This window comes from Microcaecilia unicolor, chromosome 12 (assembly GCF_901765095.1).
Source record: "Microcaecilia unicolor chromosome 12, aMicUni1.1, whole genome shotgun sequence".
NCBI classification, from domain to species: Eukaryota; Metazoa; Chordata; class Amphibia; order Gymnophiona; family Siphonopidae; genus Microcaecilia; species Microcaecilia unicolor.
In genome coordinates this window covers 22,754,989-22,767,250 of record NC_044042.1, presented here as the reverse complement: position 1 = coordinate 22,767,250, position 12,262 = coordinate 22,754,989, and the positions used below count along the sequence as shown (strand labels likewise).

Genomic DNA, 12,262 nt, shown 5'->3' with positions numbered 1-12,262 from the left:
TCCGATTCTGTGCTTGCACAATGTGACAACAGCAAGTCAAGATCCCAGAAAGAGGTGGCAAGGTCAACAAGCATCGAGGTGAGGCGCAAGAGGCGGCGTATTGTCTTGCATAGGCACAAAGACAATTTGGGTTGAATTCCTCTAGTTATTGGCGCAAATGAGAAGCAGCGACCTCCTGCAGGAGCTCAAGCTTATGCAGCTGAAGCCAGGGGCGTAGCCAGACTTCGGCGGGATGGGGGTCCAGAGCCCGAGGTGAGGGGGCACATTTGGACACCCCCCCCACCATAACCGACCCCCCCCCCCCCCCGCCACCACCAATAACAACTTTGTCACCCCCCCTACCGACGACCCTCTCGGTCCCCCCTCCCGCCACCAACCCACCACCGCCGTCGCCTACCTTTGCCGGCGGGGGATCCCAACCCCCGCCAGCCGAGGACCTCTTCTTCCGGCGCAAGGCTTCATTCTGTCTCTGTGAGTCTGACGTCATGCACGTTGTATGTGCAGGACGTCAGACTCACAGAAACAGAACAAAGCCTTGCAGATCAGCCAGCGAGGTCCTCTTCTTCCAGCGCAAGGCTTCGTTCTGTTTCCTGGAAGACTCACAGAAACAGAACGAAGCCTTGCAGATCAGCCAGCGAGGTCCTCTTCTTCTGGCGCAAGGCTTCATTCTGTTTCTGTGAGTCTGACGTCCTACACGTTGTACGTGCAGGACATCAGACTCACAGAAACAGAACGAAGCCTTGCGCCGGAAGAAGATGACCTCGGCTGGTGGGGGTTGGGGTCCCCCGCCAGCAAAGGTAGGCGGCGGCGGGGGGGGGAGGGTTGGCGGTGGGTCGAGAGGGTCATCAGCAGGGGGGTCCAGGGCCAAATCTATGGGGGCCCAGGTCCCCATGGCCCCAGGTAGCTACACCACTGGCTCAAGCAGGTAGATCTCCTTTACCACACAGGATAGTGGCAAGGGCAAGAAAGGGTGAGAAGCAGAGCTGAAGTGGTATAGGCAGGGGGTATTTGGAAAACTAAGTACATCAAATCATTGTTATTTGCTGATGCCTGTTATTATGATTCTATGCACAGACTCAGTTTTATGAAGGGATGACTTTTGAAACACTTGGAAGAAAAAGGACTAACGTTCAGTGTCCCAGTCCCTCTGTATTCTCTTACCTCAGACTATAAGCTGTCATTTCTTGTGACAAGTTACTCTTTTCTCTTCTGAAATAAATCAAAAGACAGTTTTATATATACACAGATCGTTCTAAGTGGCAGGTGCTTTTCTGGATGATGTATCATTAAGACACTCTGAAATTTCAAGATGTGGACGAGAATCATGAAAAGAGCGTTGGCTCCACTGGATGCCTTCACCCAGCGATCGTATAACGGCTGAAAGTTTGCTAACAGAGCCGGCTGATTGGCTGAATCATTCTTCATTCTCGGAGCAGACGTTTCGCAGATTCCATGCATTCCGGGCTCGTGTCTTTTCATGAATGGCAGAGAGAGAGGCTTTTACCTTTTTATTCCAGGATAGGGAAGGTTCATCTCATTCTATCGCCCATTCTATGCAATGAGACTGGCTGGGGAGGAGAAAGAAAAAGAAAGAGGGACAGCAGAGGGAGAGAGAGAAAGGAAAACCAAATCAGAGAAAGGAAAAGGAAGGAGAAACTAAAATACTGCAAAAAAAGAGAGACCAAGAAATGGGAAGAGACATGAGATGAAAGTTGGAGAATTTATCAGAGTCAGAGACAAAAAAAAACAAAAACCTGGAAACAATGTCACATTTGTCATTAGAATGTAAAAACACGTGTCAGGGTGAGCAGGGAGCATTTGGAGAGGATTATAGTCAGTGGTGTGCTGGAGCAGGCTCTCACAGGCTCGCAAGAGCCGGTTGTTAAGTTTTTAAGAATTTTGGGAGCCGGTTGTTAAAGTAGGGCCCTCCATGGCTACTTTAACAACTGGCTCCCAAAATGTGGGCTTGGGCCCCCTGCTGAATTTTCTTTTACTTAGCTGGTGGGGATGCTGAGCCCTGCCAGCCAAGTAAATAGACTGCTGCTGCTCCCCACTCCTTGTTTCCAGCTCTGGGCAGCAGGCTGGGATTTCTCCAGCATGTGTGAGAAGTTTCAGCATGCTGCTCAGAGCAAGACGTTGGGAGTGGTGGCAGTCCATTTATTGGTTGCCAGCAAAGGTATGCCTAGCGTGCCCGCACGAAGGGAGGGAGGAGAGAGAGGCAAGTGTTGCTCTCCCCCCCCCCCCCCCCCACCCGGCCACCCCTGGCCTTTCCAACTGCAGAGCTGGCTACGTCAGGAGAAAGAGCCTGTTGTTAAAAATTTACCAGCACACCCCTGGTTATAGTGCACATACATTGGTATATGAGAATGAGTGTTATAGTCAGTATGAAGGGTGAGTGTTACAGTGAGACTCTGGATACAGGGTATTTACCTCTTCTCCCTTCCTCTCTTCCAGAAAACCAATCCCAGGACTGCAGCGACTATCAGAAATGATCCTGCAATGATTCCAGCCAAAACAGGAACAGGCAGAGTGTTTCTGCTGTCGGGAAGAGCTACAGAACAGAAAATGTACTTCATTATGATACTGACTCCCCAACTGTCATGGGATTCTGGCTTCATATCAAACTTGTATCCTGTAGATTTCAAAATATTACACTGGGCGTAAACTGGAATGGAGGAGATACTGTGGCACAGGACTGAGGCACACTGGGGTTGGTCCAACCTTTAGGTGAGGCTAAGTGATCCTAGAGCAGCAGCTTCTAAGGGGGGGGGGGGCAGCAAAGAGGTGGTATAGTACAGCAAAACAGGTCCTGACAATCACACAAACTCAGAAAATCTACAGGAGGTATTTTTTTTTTTATCAGCAGGCAGTTATCAAATAGCCCATTAACTCAGTTATTTTGGCGAGAATGGGGGCAGCCCCTTGCATGGCCCTAGAAACAGCAGGAGGTGTTGCAAGTGTATTGGAGAGCAGTATGGGAAAGGAATGAAGCAATGTGTATGACAGAAAAAAAAAACCATTTTAAAAAACAAATGTTTTGTTCCAGAAATTTCTCGGACTATAATCAATACTATGTGAAATGTTTTGTTGCCAAATGTCAAGACCATCCACCTGCTGGAGATAGAAAATACTGAGGAGCTGGACTGAATGCCAAAAGAGATACGTCTCAGTTCGGTTTTCAAGTCTCTTTCGCCCCCTGCTGGTTGATGGACCTGGCTTGGCCACTATTGGAAACAGGATACTGGACTAGATGGACCATTGGTCTGACCCAGCATGTTCTTATGCTTTTTGGGATGTGTTACAAAAACCCATTTATTCAAGCAAGCTTATCCAAATGACCCAGACTAATCTTATGAACCCATCTACCTAACACATACCCATGAGACAACGACATTGACCCAGACTATATCTCCCACCTTACTCCCTTCTCCATTGCCTATCTCCACCTACTCATCTCTTCTATTATTCTGGTATACTTAGCTTTTACTTTTTCTAACAATATTCTGTATTCCCTATTACTATGTAAGCCGCATTGAACCTGCTTTGAGTGGGAAAGCGCGGGATACAAATGTAATAATAAATAAATAAATAGCACGTAATGGTTTGATGTGTACCTTTTGGGGAAGCGTTGCACAGCAGGGTAACAGTTTGACTTTTCATCTTATTAATCCCAACTGCAGTCAGGTTAATTCGGTACAGGGAATATGGCTCCAGGTTTCTCAGGCTGACCTCACTTTCAATAGTTACTAAATGAACTGCTTGCTGGAAAGACCCTCCAGACTCCTTCTCTGCAGTCAGAATACATAAGTCGGACTGCTCCTGCAACAAAGACCAGTTCAGGTGGAGAATCGTCTCCTGGGTCCAGCACTGAGCATCACTCAGAGGCATGGGCTCTGCAGACAGAGAAAGATCCTGTTATATATCCTTATTGTGCGATTAGGAAAAGATCCCACAACATGAAAACCAGCTGCACACTTATACATCCCATGGCTGCATTGTCAATAGTTTTTAAATGTAATTGTAGTTATTTATTTACAAAGCTTATCACCTGCCAAATCACCATGGGTCAGGGCAGGATACAATCAAAACATTTACAATAAACCAAAATATAATAATGCACAAACTTGGAAAAATAAACAGATGGAAATTAACAAAAGGCAAACAAAAATAAGCAAGTCTAATTAAATAGGCCTTTAGAAACCTATGAAAATCACCAGCGTCACCTGTGTTATGTAACGCGACTGGTAGCGTCTTCCGCAGGGGAGATGCATAACAAGGAAAGGCTCATATAGGGATCAGATTAAGCCTACCATTGACCAACAGAGCCAAAGTGTACGCAGACTGAGAACACATGCGCCACGGCTGACTTGTTATGTGCGACTAAAGAAGCGAAGGTAAGAAATCAAGACACAATTACCATCATGATTTAACCCATTAGTGCCCAATGTTCCCATAATAAGCCATATGGGAACAAATTGATTTGTTCCCTTATTGGGCACTAATGGATTAAACAAGAACATAAGAACTTTATGTTGTATACATTGCTCAATGGCAAACCACTGAAGCCGTATTAGAGCCGGGGTGATATGACTGAACGAGCCATGCCCAATATAAGCTAGACGGCCACATGCAAAACCAGCTGCAAAGAGCGAAGAATAGAGCAGGCAAGCCAAGCAACACTACGTTCCCAAAATGGGCATAATAACTGCTTGAACTACAGTATAGAAAGCAGATTCTGCTAAGATAAGGGAAAGGGAAAGGGAATGGGATTTGATATACTGCCTTTCTGTGGTTATAATCAAAGCAGTTTACAGATTATATGCAGGTACAGGACAGTCTCCATTATCTGACCTTTGCTGATCCCCAATGATGTCATCATATTAATTTCTATTAGAAATCTTTGCTTTAGAACAATTTTTGAAAATTGGGAACTCTATGCCTTAGTACATGCATTGTTTGAACGGTTTATGAAGTTTTCTGTATTATCTGACTTCAATTATCTGACAATGGGTTGTGGGAGCGGGTAGGTGAAAGGGGATCCGGGAAGGCACGCAGAATGGGGGTGCAGGCAGCCGGGGAACCCCAACGGGGCAGACTTCATGTGCACAACACCCACATTCAGAAAGCTGCGCTACCGGAGGCAGAGAGGTTGGCCGGGTTAAGGAAGAAGAGGAGGAACTACCAGTCCCAGAATCCCTCTCTTCCCCACCCGGCTGTGCAAGAGTTAGGGGAGGAGATAGAAGATTGGGAAATGGTCTCTGAGGAAGGTGATGAGGGCCAGCTGGAGAGGTTAGGGGCGGGGGGAAGTTGAAGAGGAGGATAAAATGGAGGTTACTGAAGGACTAGAGGAGGAACAGATGGAGATTGGAGCTTTTGCTCAAACCTGAAAAGCTGATGTAAGAGGGTGGCTAGCTGTGCCTTGGAGAGACTGGTGGAAGACCAGAGGAGAGAGACTGAGGCGCTGGGGGAGATCTCTACTAAACAGGAAACAGGTGCAGCCCCTGGGAGAGAAAGAGGGCTGGGCATAATTGAAACCCCAGTCTGAACCAGGTGGGACCAAAGCTGTGTAGCTGGGGCTGTAAGAAAGACTGTGTAAACTGTTTCATACTGAAAAGGTCTGGGCCTGCAACCTACCAAGCTACTGTGTTTTCTTTCTGATAATGTACTGTTCCCTAAAAGAAGTAATTTTGGCTAAAGTGAAGTTATATGGACTGTTTAAACCCTGAATGAGACTTTGGCAGCAAACCTTAACAACCTGGGAGTAAGGTGTTTTCCTTTTGTGTCTATGCTGAATGAAAGCAAGAAAATAAAGTTTTTTTTTTCTATAAACGTTTTGCCTTGATTGAGCCTCTGTGGAAACAATAGAGAGAGGAGGAAGTCCTGCAAGCTGTCATGGGTCTGGCGCTGAGTTCCCAGAACAGGCCTAGGTGGTGTGGAGCGAGGCAACAGTCGGGTGAAGAAGGAAGCTAAGCAGGGTCGAGCCCAGCTGGGTCCTGGAAGGGGGACCCAGCTACAGTTGGTTGGTTTCTGTTGGATGACTGTACTGTACTTATTTTGTACCTGGGGGCAATGGAGGGTTAAGTGACTTGCCCAGAGGTACAAGGAGCCCCAGTGAGAATTGAAACTGGGTCCCCTGGTTCCAGTGGTGTAGGAAGGGGGGCAGGAGGGGCGGTCTGCCCCAGGTGCATGCCGCTGGGGGGGGGGTGTCGGCTCCGCTGGTTCCCTGCTCCCTCTGCCCCGGAACAGGTTACTTCCTGTTCCAGGGCAGAGAGAGAGCAGGGAACCGACGCATCTCCTAGCAGGTAACTGCACTCCCTGGGGGGGGGGGTATCGATGCACCGAGGGGGTGGTGGTGTCATGCTGCACCCGGGGGGGGGGTGTTGATGCGCCGAGGGGGGTGCCGTGCTGCACCTGGGGGGGGTGCGCAGCGGCGAACCGCACCGGGTGGCAGCCGCCCTTGCTACTGCACTGCCTGGTTCTCAGGCTGCTGCACTAACCATTAGGCTACTCCTCCACTCTCCAGAAGACACCAGTGTGTAAATGTCTTCAGCTTGTGGAAAGAGTTCTAGATTGCAGCAGTAATATGTGGATGGAAAGTCAAGTATGTAGCCAAGATACCAGGATTCCGCAAACAAAGGGAGATGGAACAAACATTCTTGCAAACATATTGCAAAGTGCACACGTACCCGCTGCCACCAGAACACTCTCTGATGAGTTTTGGTAAGGTCCCACCACAGAAGTGACAGAGACAGAGTAGTTCCGGCCTGGGACCAGGCCCTGGAAAAGATGGTGGCCCACCTCCTTGGCTACTGTACTGCTCTGGGATGCCGTTTGGTTGTGAAGGTCCAACAGCCAAACCTGATAAGAATCTTGCAGGCCTGTAGCCCGGCTCCAGGAGAGAACTAAGATTGTATTATCCTCCTCAATCACCACTGAGACATTCTCTGGAGCCAAAGGATCTGGGAAAGGAACAAATAATCCTTAAAACTCAAAAGCTGCTATCAATCAAAGCACAAACTGGAAAAGCTACAGAATATACTAATGTAGGGATTAAAACCACAGCAATGCTCCACTGCAGTAATAAATGAATTAAACAGAACAGCAATAACGTGAAAATTACTAGAGTAATTTTAAAATAGTACAGTAGAGACAGACATTGCAAATTTCACTTGAAGATTTTGTATGAAGTTCTAAAGTGTAAATTAAGGGCCCTTTTACTAAGGGGCACCGAAAAATGGCCTGCACTGGTGTAGGCGTGTGTTTTGGACGTGCGCAGGTCTATTTTTCAGAATGCCTGCAAAAAAGGCCTTTTTTTGTGGCCAAAAATGGATGTGCGGCAAAATTAAAACCCCTTGTAATGCAAAAAAACCAGAAGAAACCAGTCTTCGCAAAAAAAAACCAACAATAACCAAAACAGAGAAGATGACTAATAAAAACAGAACCAAAAATTTAAAAAAATATATAAAAAATATGTAAAAAAAAGACGACACTTCAAATATGAAAACTAAAAATATTTATTGACCATAAAAATAATGCAGAATACAGGAGAACAGGACTCGACACAGCTGTGTTTCGGCCGGTAAGACCTGCATCAGGAGTCTTCTCACCATATAAAGTGTCTTTCTCTAATCCTGTAGCGGATGTTTTTAAATTAATATGTAGAACAGCTTGTAAGTGAATTGTATTAAGAACGTCTGTATAAACAACTCTCCAGTTGTCTCTTCAGGGAACTTGTGTTGCTCAAAATCACTCAAAACAATGTAAACCGGAGATGCTCAAGTCTACATTGCTCAAGTCTACATTGCTGAGCCCCTCAAATCCCCCCCAAAACCCACTCCCCACAACTCTACACCATTACCATTGCACTTATGGCTGAAGGGGGGCACCTAGATGTGGGTACAGTGGGTTTTGGGGGCGGTTTGGAGCGCTCCCATTTAGCAGCACAAGTGTAACAGGACCTGCATACTGCTCTGATGGAGCTGGGTATGATATTTGAGGCTGGCATAGAGGCTGGAAAAAAAAAGTTTTTAAAGTTCTTTTTTTTTTTTGGTGGGAGGGGGTTAGTGACCACTGGGGGAGTCAGGGGAGGTCATCCCCAATTCCCTCCGGTAGTCATCTGGGAAGTTGGGGCACTTTTTGGGGACTTGTTCGTGAAAAAAAAGGGTCCAGAAAAAGTGACCCAAATTCTCGCTTCTGGCGCCCTTCTTTTTTCCATTATCAGCTCAGCGCGCCCATCTCTCCTCGGCCGATAAACACGCCCCAGTCCTCCCCTTCACCACGCCTCTGACATGCTCCTATCAACTTTGTCCATTCCTGCGACAGACTGCAGTTGGAGACGCCCAAAATCAGCTTTCGATTATACCGATTTGAGTGCAAATGAGAGAAAGGCGTCCATCTCCCGATTTGGGTCGAAATATGGGCGTCTTTCTCTTTCGAAAATAAGCCTGAAGGTCAAAGTGCATTTACTGCCTTCAGTGTGCAGCTTGCACTATATTACATCTGAGCCCATGTCAAGTGTTGAACCTTGAACCTGTTTCTTGTAGACATCACATATGTGCTTTACTTCTGATAATGAACCTCGTATGAGAAGTTTTTTCCAGTTACGATCAAGTGTGAATTTTGGCTATTCAATTGATGTACTTACAGTTTTAATTCATGAAAAAGACACAAGAATGATCTCCCCACGCTTTTATCCATCCATACATACATGTAAACTGCATTGATGGTCCATGAACACAGTACTCACATGTCCAGTCTGTGACATTCTCTGCTGAGACCCCATAAGGTCCGGTCACTGACACGACCTCCACACTGTACTTGGTGCCTGGAGTCAGTCCTGACACAGTGATATTTCTGGTGTCTTGTCCAACTGAGATATTGTCTATCATGTTGCCCTGCCCTGTATCATAGAGGACTACCTGGTAGCCACTGCGAACCCCCGCAGCTTCTTCCCAGGATGCACGTAGACTGTCCGATTGGCCATCGTTGGTCACTGATACTCTAACAGGAGCGAGGGGATCTAAAAGAGAATCAAGATATAAAGCTGCCATACTAATTGCAGTTGAATTCAACGACCTAACCCATGAGATTTTCCAATGTAGCTCCACAAAAGCCAAGGGTTTTGTGGGTTTCCCTACAGAGTTCCACACAATTTATATATATATATATTAGTAAAAAAAGGCCCGTTTCTGGAGCCAATGAAACGGGCGCTAGCAAGGCTTTCCTGTGGCCCCCCCACCGAACGCACCTTGGTTGTTAGTGAGGGCATTGCGCCGCCCTGGGTGCCGTCGATGTGTGACTGTGGCCCCCCCACCCAACGCACCTTCGTTGTCAGTGGGTGGCCCATTGCGGCGCTCTGGCCATCGTCGATGTGAGTGAATTGCTCCGCCTCCGCCCTCAACGTCATAACTTTTGACGCGAGGGTGGGGCCCCGAGACTGTGATTTTCTTGGCTTCAGAGCTTCGAACTTATGAACCTTGGCTTCAGTGACGTCATCAAACAATAGAACGTTGAGAGTGAGTTTTATATATATAGATAATGGGAGAGGCACAGAGAGATTTTCACAATGTAATATAACAGAATTAATTACCAAAGAAAAGTTTAAAAATTACGGAGATGATATTCAGCCAGCAGCTGACCACCGCCACCAAAATTGTCCTCAGATATTCGATGCTGGGCTATTTCGGGGTACCGGCATTAAACATCTAGGTAGGTGAGGACGGACAACACTTAATGGTATTAATGCCGACATTCAGCCCTTAACCAGTTATGTTACACAGGACAAAGAGTCTTATTTGCCTGCTTAACTTACCCGGTTAAGGGTTGAATAATGCCACTGAAAATCAACGGATGACCCTGGTCATTTAGCAGGGTGCCATATAAGTGCTTCTGAATTTCGAGCTGTCAGTTCATGACCGACATTCAGTGTCTACCAAAACTTTGGCCGAATAAAACCAGCTCTCCAAACCTCTTAAAAACAGGGAAATTGGAACTCCACCTCCTGCAACACTCACAGGTCCATTCCGTAATGCTCACTGCTGGTCCGCCATAAGGTCCTGCCACTGTCACAATCTCTACGGAGTACTTGTTTCCTGGGGTCAGCCCCGTGAAGGTGAAGTTCCTGATGTCTTCTCCAAGCGATTTCCTTGCAGCCACCGTGTGCTGCCTGGTATCATACAGACTCAGTGAGTAGCTATCCTGATCCCCTGCAGCTCTCGCCCAAAAAACTCGTAGGATGTCAGAGTGGCCACCATTAGTCACAGTCACTCGGGTTGGGGCAAGGGGATCTGGGTGGAGCAAAGGGTTAGAGTCACAGTGGAAATGGTAAGATGTTTCACAGGGCATAGGGTACATTAATATTCTGAATAGTCTGAAAGCAGTGTTGAATTTAGAAGTTGTGTCGAAAGGGGCTGAGGGTGAAGGACGTTAATGAGAAGGTATCACAATTATTAACTTTTTTTTTTGAAGCTATAATATTTCACTTACTACAAATTAAAATTCACTGTTTGCTAAATAAAAGTGAACTTTGTTGGAGGGGTCATCCAAGTTTCCCCAAGAGAGATCACTGCTCTTCCTCTCCTTCCCTCCCCTCTCCCCCACCTCCTTCCCAAAGCTTGCGAATACTATGCTGAAATTCAAAAAGCCAGCAAAACACAGCGTGAAAACAGCAGGGGCTGCTGACAGGGATTCATTTTGATATGACCCCCATTAAGGAGTGCCTGCAACTTTAGTGTTCAGTGCCTCAGATATTATAAGGAGTGATATTCTTGTGATATCACCACAAAATACAACACACTATACTGCAGTATGCTCTGGTAGAGCAATGGATTTGACTCATCATTGTATGTCATTCAAATATTAAGTGATACAATATTCCACTATTATTTCTAGAATAATCCTCTGGATTTTGTAAACAGCAGTGTGATATTCCTATAACAGTAGAAACGGATGACAGATAAAAAAAAACATCCAGCCGATATTCAAAACCACATAACCGGTCAGCAATGGCACCTGGCTAGTTAAATGGTACTTAGCCGGCTATCCGGCGATCTTCAGTGGGAAACAGTCAGCTGTCTCTCATTGAATATTTCCGATTAGCGCCTAGCGGGCAGCCAGTTATATTGCAAGATATAACCAGCTATCTGCTGATTTTCAGTGCGTCACCGGTCAAGTTAGGTGGCCACATATGGCCATATCAATACCTGGAATATCTTTGGCCAGTTCAAACTTAACTGGCCAGTTCTGAATATCGGCTTGTCTGGTTAAGTTGGAACCAGCCAAAAATAAACCGGATATTCAATGCCGGTCACCTGAAATGGCCTGGCATTGAGTATCCGGGCTCAGCGTTGACCACAGGAAGCAGCCTGGTTACCTCCCACAGTCTGAATATCGGCCCCCATATGGTCTATCCAGTCTGCCCATCCATGCCATCTATGCACAAACCTAGCAAAGGTGCAAACTTTATGAAATGTTTCAGCTTCCAGCCCGCATGCTGTCGCAAAAACATTTTTCATGCCCAACAGGCAAATAACAGGACACTCAAGCACTGGAAGACTTACATGTCCAGTCCGTGGCATTCCCAGCTGGCATCCTGTAGAGTCCGGCCACTGAAATGAGATGCGCTTCGTACTTTCTCCCGGGGGTCAACTCTGAGAAAGTGAAATTATGGGTATCTCTCCCGATGGACACATTTCTTGCAATACTATGTGTTCTGGCATTGTAGAGGATCACCTCGTAGCTGTCTCGCTGCCCTGTGACTTCCTCCCAGAACACGTGCAGGCTGTCACTGCTGCCCTCATTGGTTATGTTCATGTTGGTTGAGGCAAGGGGATCTGAAATAAGCAATGCAATCCAATGGAGTATTAATTCCCAGAGGATCCTCCATACAAACACACTGGGCACAATTCTATAAAGGTCGCCAAAATGTAGATACCAAAATGCAGCGCACTATTCTATAATGGCATCTGTTATTGCCCAATTATCAGCACTGATTGGCTTGTTATTCAATTAAGTTGTGTGCACAAATCAGCCATGCGTCCAAATGTGCGCACGTAACTCAAAATGCCATATATAGAATCCGAGGGTTAGTGTGGAAACGTTGCCTACATTTAGGTGCTAAGGTTATAGAATTAAGGGGAAACATTTTGTAAACAAGACACTCAACTATTGTTTGGCTGACATAACCACACCATATCACAGAGCTTTTATGTAACAGATAAGGAGAAAGTCCATCTTAGTGCAAAACTATGCGTAACGATTGCCC

General features: G+C 46.4%; 1 protein-coding gene across 4 annotated transcripts in view; it reads right to left on the bottom strand.

The window, feature by feature from the left end:
• LOC115482037 (receptor-type tyrosine-protein phosphatase V-like) overlaps positions 1-12,262 on the bottom strand; it is a 92,127-nt gene that overhangs the window by 34,996 nt on the left and 44,869 nt on the right. For 3 of the 4 annotated variants that reach the window (XM_030221585.1, XM_030221587.1, XM_030221586.1), the window contains 7 exons: positions 11,559-11,831; positions 10,014-10,286; positions 8,747-9,019; positions 6,687-6,959; positions 3,615-3,893; positions 2,431-2,551; positions 1,162-1,209 (listed from right to left, as the gene is read on the bottom strand). In XM_030221585.1, coding sequence (XP_030077445.1) covers positions 1,162-1,209; positions 2,431-2,551; positions 3,615-3,893; positions 6,687-6,959; positions 8,747-9,019; positions 10,014-10,286; positions 11,559-11,831 — 1,540 coding nt within the window. The remainder of the gene's footprint in view (positions 1-1,161; positions 1,210-2,430; positions 2,552-3,614; positions 3,894-6,686; positions 6,960-8,746; positions 9,020-10,013; positions 10,287-11,558; positions 11,832-12,262) is intronic. The other variant, XM_030221588.1, reaches the window with a different exon arrangement.